The 16,012-nt window shown below is 36.7% G+C and overlaps 1 protein-coding gene across 1 annotated transcript in view; it reads left to right on the top strand.

Moving 5' to 3' along the window:
• Chsy3 (chondroitin sulfate synthase 3) overlaps window positions 1–13,385 on the top strand; it is a 227,429-nt gene extending 214,044 nt beyond the window's left edge. The window contains exon 3 of the mRNA XM_006993016.4: window positions 10,969–13,385. Within this exon, the coding sequence (XP_006993078.2) occupies window positions 10,969–12,531 (1,563 nt within the window). The 3' untranslated portion in view covers window positions 12,532–13,385. The remainder of the gene's footprint in view (window positions 1–10,968) is intronic.
• The last annotated feature ends 2,627 nt before the right edge of the window (window positions 13,386–16,012 follow it).

Consider the following 16,012-nt stretch of genomic DNA (forward strand, 5'->3'; position numbering starts at 1 on the left):
TGTGTGTGTGTGTGTGTGTGTGTATGTAGCTTATAGCATCTAGTAAAGTGTTCTCAAATTTAATCCATGGTGTAGCAGTCACATGATTTCAAAGAGAAAAAAAGCAAGTTTTGTGGCTTTAAAATAATACCTAAAAACATAAATGACTGTAAGCAAATTAGAAGTATGAAACAAACATGACGAAAGTTGACAGGCCTGAAAATGTGCTGCCCACTTAATATTTTTCAATTTAAAATGCATTCAAAGTGTTGGACTTGCCAACTAAAGCAAGACAAAACACTGGCCTGATTACATGTGCAGCCTCGGGGCTATCGGTTTTCAAAACCTGCCTTTACTACACTGTATAGTGATCTCTTTCAAGAAGAGAAAAAAGGTAAATCACTTTATTTCAAGTTTTGAATTGTAGTTGGTTTTTCTTAGCTTTCTGAGATAGTGATTGAGTCACATAGGCTCATACAAACAAGACACAGGTCCTCTGTACCCACTCTCCAGCACCCTCCTATTGTCGCATCTGTCCTGATTATTGGGGGTGGGGTGGGGGTTGTGTTACTGTTGTTTTCTTTTCTTTGTGTTTGTGTTCTCAACTTGACACTAGGTGGAGTCATCTGGGACTTAGAGAACCTCAATTGAGAAAATGTCTTCATCAGATTGGCCTATGGGGCACTTTCGCAACTGGCTAGCTTTGTGGGCAATGGCATTTTTGGCAAGGGGTCCCAGAGTACATGAGAAAGCAAACTGAGCAAACCAGAAGAAGCAAACCAGTAAGCGGTGTTTGCCTACAGCTCCTGCTTCAGTTTCTGCCTGCAGGTCCCTTCTGTGAGCTCCTGCCCTGACTTCTCTTGATGATAGTCTGTGATCTGTGAAATAAACCTTCCCCAAGTTGCTTTGGTATTTCATCACAGCAATAGAATCCCCAACTAAGACAGCATCTTATAGCCTATAGTTAAATTTCATAATGAACACAGTGAAAGCCACTCACCTGACTCAACTCTCATTTGGCTTGTGTGTATGTTTGTGTGGGAGGGTGTGTGTGTGGGTTCTCATGGTTTTTTTTGTTGTTGTTGTTATTGTTGTTCCATGCAGTCTTATTCCATATTGTACAGTGAATTTTAAAAGCACAATTCGGAGATTAATTGTGCTTATTGGCAAAGTACTATTATTTTCCTAAATCTCTATGACAAAACAATAGTGTATGTAAAAAAACATAAATGATATGTAAAGGGGCATATTTTTCATGCTTACACTAACTCATGGCTTTCAATTGCTTCTTTACTGTGTACATCCCATGACAACTTTAAATTATTTTTTGTAATTATGGAATTAAATGATTTTGTCTAAAATGACTTCTTCTTAAGATTTAAAATCAAGCTGTGCCTTCCCTGTGGTGTCTTTGTCAGAGAAGTAGGACACACTTTCTGCACATTCCTGTTAATGTCTGAAGACAGCCCTTAAGGAAGAATAATGGTATTAATTGGAGAAACCACTGTTCCTCTCAGGACTTCTATTCTCTCTAATATTATAAAGTAAAAGAAGCACCATTAGGCATTTGCATTAGGGCAGTAACACTCTCCACTTAGTCGTCAGTGTTATTTAACTAAATCACAGAAAATGACACAAGTTTAAATATTCACAGGGCAAATTACGAAGTCTTTAGTACATAGTCACTATTATGTTTTACACTGTGTTAATGATTCATTATTGTCTTGTAAGCCTTCGTAATTATTCTAATTGTGGAGTATCCACTTCCTAATAGAACACCTTCTTGCCCCAGTTCTCCTTAATTTTATATTAAAGAAATGTATGCAAATGCTTGCAACTTAGAGGATCATTTCCTTTCAGAAAAATGTCGTGACATCTGAGAAAAATCAGCAGAAATGAAATGCTTTCTTACACAAATTAAGGAAAATTTATCCTTACTAGAGAAAAATTAATGCCGTTGTTTCTCCTTAATGGAGAACATCAAAGATGTTCACAGCCAGCTTTCCCAGTCATGGCCCGGTCTCTCATTTCTCCTTTATCACACCAAAGACTTCACGATATGAATTGTTAATTTTCCAATATTCAGGTGATAAATCAAATGGTAAGTGAAATTTTCTAAAGAAAATTTGACGAAGGCCATTCTTATTTATTTACTCAATATTTTCATTAATAATATCACAATAAGCAAATGACTACAGAAGTGACTACAATAAAAACGGTGATTTCTATTGCAATTACTATGTCACATGTTCTTTTCTAAGCACTTCAGATAAACAGAGTAAATGCTGAGAGCATTCTGTGAGCTACATACTCTCAAATGCCTGTTTTGCCAGGTCCATCTTGGATGATTCGGCTTCTGTCTTAGTGCTAACTTGCAAGGTACATCCACTGGCTGAGTTATGGTGAGACAAGCAAGTAGGAATAGATCTTTTCTTCAGAATATTCAAAATCCCATAGGAAAGAAATAGCAAATGTTTCTCCACTAGACAGTACTATCAAGAAATGCAGGAGGAAAATTTCTGAGTTCTTTGGGGACTGGAATTTCTTGCATGTGGTTTGCAAAGGTGACCTTATGGGTGATGTTCTTTGGTTTACTGAAGGAAAGGAAGAAAGGGAAAACAAAATTGCTAGCTGGGAAACAGAGGAAAAGATCCTTGGAAAGAAGTGTGTGAGCTCCTTGTAGAGGGAATGGGTGATGGAAATAGTACTTGTACATTCTAGGGCCAGTTCCTAATGCTAAAAACAATATAAACAGCAGAAAAAAAAACACTATTACTTCTTTCAGAATTTTATAAAAATGTGTGTTCAACCCTCTCTCAACCCCACCCAGAGCCATGGCTACCCTTCCCTGCACACCCAATGTTAAGTTTTGTTTTTTGATTTTTTCCCTTTTTCTTCTCTCCCCAACGTCAATTAAAACAAAATTGTTCTGCCCATTTAATCGTGGATGTGTGGACTCTCTACTGGAGTGTGATCAACTCCTCAGGGCTACACTCTTGTCTCTCTCTTCCTCCCCAACAACTATAAGTTGCTAGTAGCTCCTTGGCTAAGGGTAGGACTTTGTTCTCACCTCCTCTTTCATGTTGGGATTTGGTCTTCCTTGAGCTTTCATAGGTCTTGCTCATGCTGTTATAATCACTGTGAGTTCAGATGTGCAGCTTCCATGTCTAGAAGATGCTCTTTCCTCCGAGTCATCCACCACCTCTGACCCTTACACTCTTATAAAGATACCAGATGATGGAAAGATGCCCCATACTTGTGGATTGGCAAGATTAGTACTATAAAAATCGCCACCCTATCAAAAGCAATATTCAGATTCAATGTAATCTCCATCAGATGACTACAGGGTAACAGCATTTTCCAGACATTTTGTAGAAAAGATGCCAACAAGTGGTGCTGGTCAAACTGAATCGCATATGTAAAAGAATGAAACTATATCCTTATCCTTCACCCTTGACCGAAGTCAACTCCAAAAAGTTTAAGAAACTCAACATAAAACCTGATACCTGTCCTGGTATGTTTTCTAACAAAGCAGGTGTGGCTAATATTTGCCAAAAATGTATATGTATACAATTAGTTATTGGTTTAAATTCACTTATAATAAACCTATATGCAAAGTGGTTGAAACATCATATAATGCTTTGAGATTTATAATGAAAAGTGAAAGACTCCTGCCTTTTCCCAACTAATGATTTACTCAACAAGCATTTTTTATTTCTAAGAATGTTTTCTTGTTTTACATCATCCAGTTTTTATTTCTTTATTACAACCCCTTTCTCTCACTCTCTCAATTTTATGAAGATATTGATAGGATTTTCTTTTCTCTATCATATCCATTACCCATTGGGTTTATGTTGTTTTTTTTTCTCTTATTTCCCTTTCATTCGATAGGATTTCCTCAAACATTATTGATCTTTATAAATTAGTTCAAAATTAAATTATTTCACAACATCTGTATGAGCTTATTGAAATCTTTGTATGAATGGACTGGTCATTACCTTTCACAGGGAAATTGCTAAGGAAAGCCAATTTTCTAGTAACCATCCAGTTGTACATTCCCATGGGTCAAGGCTTACTAAACAAGGTAGAACCTTCTCTCACCCACTGCACAAGTACATCTTGCCCTGTGTCCCTTCATAAAGGACATATAATATTTATAGTTATGTATATGTAGTTTCCTCTCACAAATTTCTCCATGAAAATCAGTTTAATTTTGCTTGCTTTTCATGTCCCTGTTTTTACAAATGTCTTCTTTTTTCTTTCTTTTCCTCTCTGTTTGGTAAAACAGATCAGTTAACAGTTTTCTGAGAAATGTGCTATAGATATATTTTTTTAAAAACTAAGAACTTGACCTTATTATCTCCTGCTGTTGAGACAGGCAGTTCAGGGTTGACATCCTTGTTCCACCAAATTTTGAAACAATCATGATCTTGTTTCTAGTTTTCTCTTTTTGAGAAGTCAGAAGACATTCATAAGTTTTTCTTCCTCTTCCCCTAGCAAGCTCCTAGCATATTCTCTACCACAGGATCCTAACATTTCATTGATTTACATTCCATGAGTTGGTCCATCTTTATGGTTTTGTTAAATAAGTCTTTTCAATTTGGGAAGACCAGCCCTTCATCTGTTGCATCTGGAGGGAGTTTTCATGAATTATTTTGTTGATAATTCTTGGCCTGTTTCTTTGTTGACTTTTCTGAAACGACTGTCCTCCAGCAGCATACAAACCTCCCAGATGGATCTGTTCATTTTCTAAACTTCTGTCCATTAATTTTTTTTTAAATTTTGTGTCTTTTGGTTTAACTTTCTAGATTCTTTAAATCACCTTTAAGTCCTATCTCTTTTTCTTTAAATTTAAATTTCTACTGATTCATTTAATTTTTGCTGTGTTTGTTCTATGAGGGACCTTGGTTTATATATAGAGAGAAGTGTTATAGAGCATTTGATGATGTGTATATATCTATCAGCATGACATTATGTCCCAATAATACTTTCAATAATTTCCTTCATCCTTTTGATGGCATTACTTATTTTTTTTTTCTTGCTTGTTTGTTCCTAAAGTCTGTTTCTATAAAAATGTCTGGTGTCTTGAACAACATGTTTAAAATTAAGGGTAAGGAGGTCTGCAGTGATAGCTCATTCAGTACAGTGCTTGCTGAGCAACCACAAAGATTTGAGTCTGAGTCCCCAGCACTCATGGAAAATCCTAGCTTACGTACATTTGCAGAACCAGAACTGTGGGGATCCGAGACAAAGATTTATGAAGTTTATTGGCTAGTCAGTCTGACCAAATCTATGAGATCCAGGTTCAATGAGAGACCTTGTCTCAAAAACTAAGTATACTCCCCCAAATTCTGTATTCTGTTGCAGAGATATTTGCACAACTGTGTTTCTGGACACTGTACTCAAAATAGCAAGGAAATAGAACCGCCCTAGACATCATCAATAGAAGATTAATGGCCAATGAAAATGTGGTACATATACACAATGTAATATTTTCAGCTGTAAAGAAAAATCAAATCATCAGATTTTCAGGAAAATGGATGAAACTTAAAAGTATGGTCGAGAGACAGCCGGAACTGACCTACTCTGGTGATGGGATGGCCAAATACCCTAATAGTTGTGCCAGAAACCCCATCCAATGACTGAGGGATCTGGATGCAGACATCCATGGCTAGGCCCCATGTGGAGCTCCAGGAGTCTAATTAGTGAGAAAGAGGAGGGTTTATATGAGTGAGAATTGTTGAAACCAAGGTTGGATAAAGCACAGGGACAAATAGCCAAATGAATGGAAACACATGAACTATGAACCAAAGGCTGAGGGGCCCCCAACTGGATCAGGCCCTCTGAATAGGTGAGACAGTTGATTGGCTTGATCTGTTTGGGAGGCACCTAGGCAGTGGTACCCGGTCCTGTGCTCATTGCATGAGTTGGCTGTTTGAAACCTGGGACTTATGCAGGGACACTTGGCTCAGTCTGGAAGGAGGGGACTGGACCTGCCTTGACTGAGTCTACCAGGTCCATCTCAATCCTCTGGGGAGGCTTTGCCCTGGAGGAGGTGGGGATGGTGGGTGGGCTGGGGGGAAGGGGAGGGGGGCAGGATGAGGGAGAACAAGGGAATCCGTGGCTGATATGTAGAACTGAATGGTATTGTAAAATAAAATAAGAAGGGGAAAAAGAAAAGAAAAGATTTAAAGAGTCAAAATAAAGCCATAGGAATATGATATTAATTGCAAAAAAGCATAATATTAAGTGAGATGATCAAAATACAGTATGATTAAAAAATGTTCTCCCACATATTCTAGTCTATAATGTATATGCGTAACTGTGTAAACATGTGTAAGTGTGGGTAAAGTCTAAAAACCTAGAAAAGAAGACCCCAAGAGTAACACTAGGTCATGAAGGATGAAGAGTAGACAAAGGACACTTGACCATGAACAAGGAAATGAATATGGGGACTTGGAACTATAGAAGAAGGGAGTGGAGTAGCAGAGGGTAGGAAATGAAGGGGGAGATGAATTACAAAGCACACCTCTTTAGAAAATGTCACAATGCTATCTAACACATTTTATACTGGTTGGGCTCTGGGACTTATTAATAGTAATAAAAAGGATATGAAGTTAGGAGAGAAACTGGGTGAGGAACATAAGGAGGCTAGAGGTAGGCAGGTACTGTTGGATATATACGTGATCAAAGTATGCTGTTTAAATGTATTTTTAAAGAATAGACAAAAGTGCTATTTAAAAAATACACAATGAAGACCAGTTGAGTAAGTCACCCAGTACTGAGCTCTGTCTCCATATGCACAGGCACTCACATGCACACTCCCACACACATACACACACACTTTAAGAGATGAGATAACTTTAAGATAAATTCTGATTAGGGTTTCTGAAAAATATGAATGGCTCTTATCTGCCGAGACAAGAGTATCCACTCCACAGGTCATATAAAATGTTTTTAAACACATATTTTGGTACACAAAGGGGCTGTTGCTTGCTTTGTCTGATGACATTAACACTAGCTACTTTCTCTATTATTCTACAGATTCCCATTAGGGTTCTTACTCAGGTTGATCCTAGTTCTTTCCACTGCGATTTTTGCAGGGCAGTTTTCTATGACACCTGAACCCATTGTTCTTTATCCGTGCAGTTACAGTGTTCCCGCCTCTTATTTACCTTATATGCATATATTTGCAAAATCATCTCATTGTCAGTGTTTAGTTCAGGAAACATGGCAAGCACCACTAAGGCTGCCATTTTCATGAGAAGCTGGCTAGAAACTTCTTTCTTCCAAAGGTTTTGTTGTTTCTCTTTTTAAAACTATTCTTAGTTAATTTAATTTTGAATACTGTTAAGTGAATTTAGCATATAGATATACTTTTACTTCAATAGTACTGTCTCTTTCCAAATTGGTTTACTGTATTGTTTATTTTATTATTATTTATTATTCTATTATTATTTATTATTTATTTATCTTCTCTCTCTCTCTCTCTTTCTCTCTCTCTGTGTATGTGTGTGTGTGTTATGGGGATTGAGAGAAGTGGTATTTCTTCATTTTAGTTTTTTAAAATGGGGCTTTGTATTTTGTTATACTACTTTTCTTTCTTAGAAAATTGACTTATCTCAGATAGAAATACTTTTAACCAGGCAAGATATTTACCTTAGATTTATCTTGGAAGTGTGTCCAAAACAGTTGTGTACTTGCTAATTTCAACAAAGACAAGACATTGATTTTCTTTGCAGCCTAATATTAAATCTGTTCCATGGGAAAACTTGTTTTTTGTGCTTCATACCTCCCGTATCTCTGTCTTTTCTACTTCTTCGAAGCAGATGTTGAATCCCTGGGGTTGATTCTACCTGAGTTTCTCATGTGAGTGTCTACATCCAAGTTATAAACTAGGGGTTTTGTGCTCAACATTTTTAGACCATTTCTTTTCCTAGCGCTTTGTGAACTATGCTGTCTGTGGGAGTTTTCACCACAGGCAATGCCCTGCATGGCTGTCTGGGACCAGTTGCCTTCAGATGGACCTTCTCATCCTCAGCAGCCCATGGAAATCCCCAACATTTTCTTAGTGACCAATATTATTTTAAATTGGAGTTGCGTGTATTTTCTTTTCAACATTATTGTTTGTAAATAACTTACATTCTGGGAAATTCTTCTTTTGTAGTTGTATAGCTTAATGGTATCTAGTAAAAGGATACAGTTGTATAACCATTTTAAAATCTAATAAATCAGCTTTCTGCTATTCTTATACTGACCTTGTGTCTATTTAAATACTCAACTCCTTCCTGTATCTAAAGGATTTTAAAGTTTTTCTTTTGCATATCTATGAGCATTCCATAAATTATACATACTGTATTTCCATTACTAATAAATGTAAATGCAGACAGAACTTAATATAGTAAAGTGTAACAATAATTCATATTGAACCATCTCTGGACATTTGTTTTCCTTTCTGACTTTTCCTAATAGGATTTTTTTTATAGCCTCTCAGACACTGAGGTTGTGGGTCACTGGAGGAGCCTTTGGCATCATTAGAGCTGTGATTTTGTTTTTGTAACATGGTGATGCCACAAATTCAACTGATAACTCTTTGAAGAACAACAAGCAAATTCAACTCTAAGTTGTAAATCACCTCAAGCAAGCTCCTATAATTTCCAATTGTAAACTTTACATTCTTTTCTCAACTTTTGCTGTACTCTATGTGAATATGATATCTATCATTTAGTTTTAACTCTTTTCTTCTTCTTAATTAATCAACCTAATCCCCACAAATTTTAATTTGGTGAAATAGTCACAATGTTGTCTTTTTTAGTAATTTAATATGCCAATAGTACATTAAGTATCCTGAAGCACTGACTATATGTAGCCAACTTTCAAATTGTACCTTGGTAAGCATGAAAATAAAGGCATGTGTTAACTGAAGGTGCAATCTTAATTCTCTGAAGAGTCCTAATTTAAAAACAAGCACAATTTTAAAATAAAGTTGCCATGTCCTTGAATAGTTATTTCTATGTAATTATTGTTTACTGAATACTGTCTACTAGATAGACCACAGTGCTAAAAGTCATGCATGCTTTTATCTTATTTAATGCAATTTCAATAAGCATTGGAGTTGTTGGCATTTCTCCATTCTATAGAGAAGATAAAGGATTAAATAGACTGACTATAAAATCTCTTAGACATGATAGAGCCCAGTGTTCAAAACCTATGTATACTTATCCTAGCTGGTTCCAAAGTATAGTTCTTAGATTAACTGTCAATCCTATATAGATTGATCCTCTTTAAATATGAAAGTAAGAAATTTGAACAATAAGCTATATGCTTCTTAGTAAAAGAAATATATTGAAGATGCTATCATAATTACTGTATTACCTGAAGTATATATAAATGAGATACTTTTGAGAATTTTTCCTATCCCCAACTAGACACCATATGCTACCAATAAAACCCCCATACAGGAATGTATTACCTCATTTTGAGTCATTGACTAATAAGGTCCTATCGAGTCCTCAAATAATGTGGTTACCCTCCACAACATATTGGTAATATCCTATTCCTGAAGACATCACACATTTTCAGTATAGAATATGGAAAAATGTAGCTTGTACTCAACAGGAAGCTTACCCCCATTTGCTAGCATTCATAGTGCTAGAAGATACTATACATGCTGCTAAAAGAGAAAAATAATAATCAACCTTACCTAACTATGAACCTTGTGAGCTACAATAATGACCTCTCTGCAAGATATACACACTGGTACAATCATGGCACAGACGTCAGGGGAGTGACAACCACTTTTCACTTGGATTTAAGGCCACCTCTATGAGATCGAACACATACCTGTTTTTACTGATGAGATCAAGAATCTGAGACTAGATAGATAGGTTATGTGCCCAGGGGAAACCTACTACAATTATTCTGATAAATGATCATAACATGACTCCCAATGATATATTACTATATTCGTAGATCATTGTCTTGCTCAACCTTCACTAGAGAAGCTTCTTCTGTAATAGTTCTTAGCTTGATGGGTGTGGTAGAATGCTTTTGATTACTGTCAAAAGAAGAAGTGTGAGCTGCATTGAATGCTGAAAGAAGTTTGAATGCTGATTTTAAAACTATGTATTTTCACGTGGGTTTCAGGATTAGTCAATTTGTTATAGATGAGCTGAAAGCTTTCCTGGTTCACAGGGTGTCAAGCATGTCTAACTGAACATAACTTGACATGAGCCGTCTACCTCAGCTTCTTACCAAGAACTTCCTCAGTGAAACTGGTGTGCTAGGACACTAAATGTTCATCTGGTGAAAAGCTTATTCCTGCCATGCCAAGCAATAGGCTTTTTGTCTTACTTTTCAATGAACATCCTCTTAGAGATACCCATGGTATGTCCACTGTGCTTCTAAAGGGTCTACTAGGAGATTATGGAAATATTTGAAAGATCTGGGGCTAGTTTCTGGAAAAATAGAGAAACAAAATGCTTGAAAATATGTAAAACATTTGTTTTCAGTATTCCCTCCTATGTCCTTGGCATTTCTTACCTGAGACCAAGGGGAAATAAAATGTTGATGTAATTAGCACAAAGTAAAATAGTGGTTACTAGGAGAGATGAGATAAAAGTTTCATTGACATACTGTGGTCAAGGGCTCTACTATATAAAACGAGGGTGAGGTCAATAATAATGCAATATGTGCTTAAAGGGTGTATGTCATGAAATGATATCTATGACATAGCAAATATGCTAGTCAGCTATGTTTAGTCACTCCACTAATTTCACATACTTTAAAACCTTATATTATACATAAGTACTGCTTTATCTGTTGGTTTTAGAAATAAAACTTGTGATTTCATATAAGTATAAATTTAGGAAGTATATTGACCACAGAGTGCCAAATTGGTAAATATTTATTAAATGTTTTCATTTAAATGTTTGATTTTCATGCTAATTTTCCTTTCAATCTTACATTCTGGTTGCCTTGACTTTTCAGATGCAACAGCTGTTCCATGAAAACTACGAGCACAATCGCAAGGGTTACATCCAAGACCTTCACAACAGCAAAATCCACGCAGCCATCACCCTTCATCCAAACAAAAGGCCGGCGTACCAATACAGACTGCATAATTACATGCTTAGCCGCAAGATCTCCGAGCTCCGCTACCGCACCATCCAGCTACACAGGGAAAGTGCACTCATGAGCAAGCTCAGCAACAGTGAAGTGAGCAAAGAGGACCAGCAGCTGGGAGTGATGCCTTCTTTCAACCACTTCCAGCCCCGGGAGAGAAATGAGGTCATCGAGTGGGAGTTCCTGACTGGGAAGCTGCTTTACTCAGCCTCAGAGAACCAGCCTCCTCGACAGAGCATCAACAGCATCCTTCGGACAGCCCTGGATGACACCGTCCTGCAGGTGATGGAGATGATCAACGAGAATGCCAAGAGTAGGGGCCGGCTCATTGACTTCAAGGAAATTCAGTATGGCTACCGCAGGGTTGATCCCATGCATGGGGTGGAGTACATCTTGGATCTGCTCCTCTTGTACAAAAGGCACAAAGGAAGGAAACTGACTGTGCCTGTGAGGCGTCATGCCTATCTTCAGCAGTTGTTTAGCAAGCCTTTCTTCAGAGAAATGGAAGAACTCGATGTCAACAGCCTGGTGGAGAGTATTAACAGCGGCACTCAGTCCTTCTCCTTAATATCCAATTCTCTAAAAACACTCTCTTCTTTTCAAGAGACCAAAGAAATAGGAGGGCACAAAGAAAAGAAAGTGCACATTCTTGTTCCCCTCATTAGAAGGTATGATACTTTCTTGAGATTCATGGAAAATTTTGAAAGTACCTGTCTTATCCCAAAGCAAAATGTAAAGCTGGTCATCATCCTTTTCAGTGGGGAATCTGGCCAAGAGTCCAACAAGCACATTGAGCTGATACAAGACTATCAGAACAGGTACCCTAATGCAGAAATGATGCTGATTCCCATGAAGGGGGAGTTTTCCAGAGGTCTTGGTCTTGAAATGGCTTCTTCTCAGTTTGACAATGACACATTGCTGCTATTTTGTGATGTTGACTTGATCTTTAGAGGAGACTTTCTCCAGCGATGTAGAGACAATACAATTCAGGGACAACAGGTATACTACCCCATCATCTTTAGCCAGTACGACCCAAAGGTGACCCACATGGGAAATCCTCCCCCAGAGGACGACTTTGTATTCTCAAAGGAAACTGGATTTTGGAGAGACTATGGCTATGGTATCACTTGTATTTACAAAAGTGATCTACTGGGTGCAGGTGGATTTGATACCTCAATACAAGGCTGGGGACTGGAAGATGTAGATCTCTACAACAAAGTTATCCTATCTGGCTTACAACCCTTCAGAAGTCAAGAAGTAGGAGTGGTGCATATTTTCCATCCAGTTCATTGTGATCCTAACTTGGACCCTAAGCAGTATAAGATGTGCTTAGGATCTAAAGCAAGTACTTTTGCCTCAACCATGCAACTGGCTGAACTCTGGTTAGAAAAACATTTGGGTATCAGGGACAATCGAACTCTCTCCTGACAGTCCAGGCAACACGCATTGCCTTTTGGAAGGGGAGTTTACCTCAGTGTTGGCTGTTATTATTTTTATTTTATTGTTGTTATTTTATTGTTATTATTATTATTGTTGTTGTTATAATTTTATTTTGTTGTCCTGGTCTTAAAGTATTCTTGGTTGTCTTCCAAAGGGTGTTTGTTGACCTCAAGCAAGAAGAGTCTGAAGTTCACTGATATTTCACAGTCAGAGTTCTACTGAAGTCAATAAGTGTATTACTTTTATATAACTTTATTTGAGATTGAGTTAAATCATGGCAATCAAATGACTTTGGAAGCTCATTCATCACAAGAGACAGCTTAGAAGAATGTTCTCTTAGGGCTTAAAGATGCAATATTGACTTTTCTTTTGTTTGTCAACTTCAATGTGATACAAATATTTACTGGTGAAAGGTACCACAAAAGTGCTTTATGCTTCCTATGGGGAAGGGACTCTGTGACATAAACTTGAGTTTTGTAATTTATACAAGGACTTAAATATATAGACAATAATTTTCTTCATCGTTAGAATTTTTAAAGTAAATGAACACCTATGATTGTATGTTTATTTTTTAAGAAAAAGTTTTAAAAATTGAGGAGTACTGTTCCACAAGCAACCGGTACTGGCTACCCTGGTCTTACAATTACAAACTCCTCAAAACTGTCTGCTATAAATGCGAAGGAACTTTATTTTCTCAAGGAAATATGATTTAATGAAATATTCATGTACATTTTAGAAGCTTTATGAAACAATGTCCTTCATTTGCTGGCAAGAAGATAAAACATGACAGAACCTGTTTATTTATAATAAAACACAGGTATAACCGTATTCTTTTTCAAAAACATTGTCAAAGCTGTGCTGTTTCCCTTCTGTCTTATTTGATGTAATTTTTAGAGTGGTGTTCACCAAAAAGGCTGGCTTCACTAGATGGGACAATGCCGGCTTCACTATGGGGTCATGGGAAATGTGTTGTGTTCTGCCTTATTTCCAGGCTTCGTAAGTGATTCATAGGAATTAATTCTAAACTCAATAATGCAACATCTGACAGGAGACTGTTCTCAGTCTCTGAAGACTGGGGTTTGTCCAACCACAAAAGAATAGTTCAGAATCTGCCTTGGAAAGTATATAAAAATGTAACAATCCTGGGGGAAATAAAAAATAAGATTAATTTTATAATTATGAAAAAACACCTAGGGAAATATCTCATCTCTCATGATGGTTTTTCTTTTGACTGAATCTATGAGGTCATTTCTAGAAAAACACTGTCATATTTAAGAAATGCAAGAGAGAATGAATACCTATATACCTATGCAAGGAAGTCTCATGAAACTTATTTTAAAAAAATCATTCTCCAGACAAGTAATATACTTACACAAAATTAAACAAAACATTTAAATATCTACAACTATCTGGCTGTCATGCATTCCACTCAGACCTTCTTGATACAACACAGACCACGGTTTTGGCTGACATGTGTCTTCATACCTGTCTTAAATTTCTAATGAAGAAAAGATAAATCTTTTACATTTTACTCTTTATGAACAAAGTGAAGCAGATGACTTTCATTTTTCATTGAAAAGGAAAACAATTTGTGCCAGTCATTTTATCTCACAAATTATTGGCCTCATTTGGAACAGACGGCCACAAGGCCACCAAACTATGAAAGGTCCTAACCTGGTAACAACCTTTTTTTTTTTTTTTTTTTTTTTTTTTTACTGAAAGTATTTCCAGGGCTTCAAAATAACATTACTTGGTGTTGAGAAAAACAGAATGGAAATTTCCCTCTCTAAACATATAATCTTAATAATTTTGAGTCCACCAGAAAGGAATTAATGACATTTTCATTTTTAAAATGTTCATCTTGACATGGCCATCAATTTAAAATTGACCTCTGCTCTTATGTTGTGTTAGGCTTTCACAAATACTTATTTTAATAGCTTACTTTCTTATATTACATAACTTAGCTCTTTTGTACATCTTATTTTCTTAAAAAGCAAATGGATTAACATTCAGTCAGTCATTTTGGATAATTATTACCAAATGATCATGATTACTTTTTTTATTAACAGAGCCTACTTTTTTCTTCAACACAAATGAGTGATACAAAGGGGTTTTAGTAAATAATAATAATAAACATAAATGCCACATTTCAAACATTCTAAGTTGTGGAGTTAACCAAGGGACAAAGCACTACTTTAATTTTATTATTTTGCTTCTTTTACTTTTGAGATTATAATAAGAGAATTTTACCATTTCCTCTTCCCTTCCTTCCCTTATAACTCTCTTTACTCTTTCAAATCCTTGGCTCTTTTTTTGATTAATTGCTGTTACACTCATATGTCTTATATTCATGTATTTCTAAATATAATCTGCTCAGTCTGTAACAAGGTTACTTGCATGTTTTCAGGGCTAAGCATTTGGTATTAGGTAACTAATTGGTGTACTCTTCCCTGAGGAAGACTATTTCTGCTGCTCTCACCATGATGTATGTGAAGTCTTTGGGTGGGCTGGAGGCTTTGTTAATTTATGGAACTGTACGGAAGGGATGAAGCGCTGCAGGGATCTCATCTGACTGTAACTGTAAACCAGCACACCACAGTGAGCAGCTAGCATAAGTGCATCTAAAATCTGTTTTATAATTTGACATGAGTTTCCAGCAATTTCTTTTCAGGCAATGCAGTATTTCCTGACTGAAGATTTAAGGGTCATGGTGTTAGTAAAATTGACTTTGTCAGTCTACATGGTATCTGTTTTCTCAGTGTGTTAAGGTTTAAGGAAAACACAATGCAAATGTGGTCAGAACCAAAAGATAGGTAGTCTCACTAATACAAACACCACATTCTGTCATTTGGATAGCTGTGATTTTTTTTTTTTTACGAACATCATCCTAAAAATGTTCCGTGTCTTTCAGAATCACTATGGGTTTCTGATTACTCACTCAACACCATGCATTGTATTTTACTTGAATTTTCCTAAGTAAATCCCCATTATAGCTCTCAAGATTATTCAGAATATTTTATATATTCAACGGAAAAAGAAATGGAGGTCTTCATCAATTAGGGGACTCTAAAGAATGCAATTTAAGCTAAAGGATATTCGAATGGGAAGCACCTGCCTCGCGTCTCTGCCAAACATGACTTCTCAGGTATTGGGCAGGATATAGAAATCAAAGGAGGGTAAAGGTCAGCTGTCACCATAGATGTATTTGATCCACCCTTGAATTTGCTTCTTTTTGCCAAATGCTCTTCTGGAGAGTGCTAAGCTTGCTGTATCCTCCAACTTTCTTCATAATCCTCTCCCACTTGGTTGGATCCTTTGTACAGGGCTCTGCTGTGGGAAGAGAATCATTTTGCTGTCTACCCGTGCATGTGCCACTGGACTTCAGCAAAGAAAAAAAATCTCAAAATTCGTAATGCCAGTAGCTGTCTTTCTGTTTCATCTTAGCCAACTAGGTGCAGAAGTATTCCAC

This window comes from Peromyscus maniculatus, chromosome 19, assembly GCF_049852395.1.
Source record: "Peromyscus maniculatus bairdii isolate BWxNUB_F1_BW_parent chromosome 19, HU_Pman_BW_mat_3.1, whole genome shotgun sequence".
Lineage (NCBI taxonomy): Eukaryota > Metazoa > Chordata > Mammalia > Rodentia > Cricetidae > Peromyscus > Peromyscus maniculatus.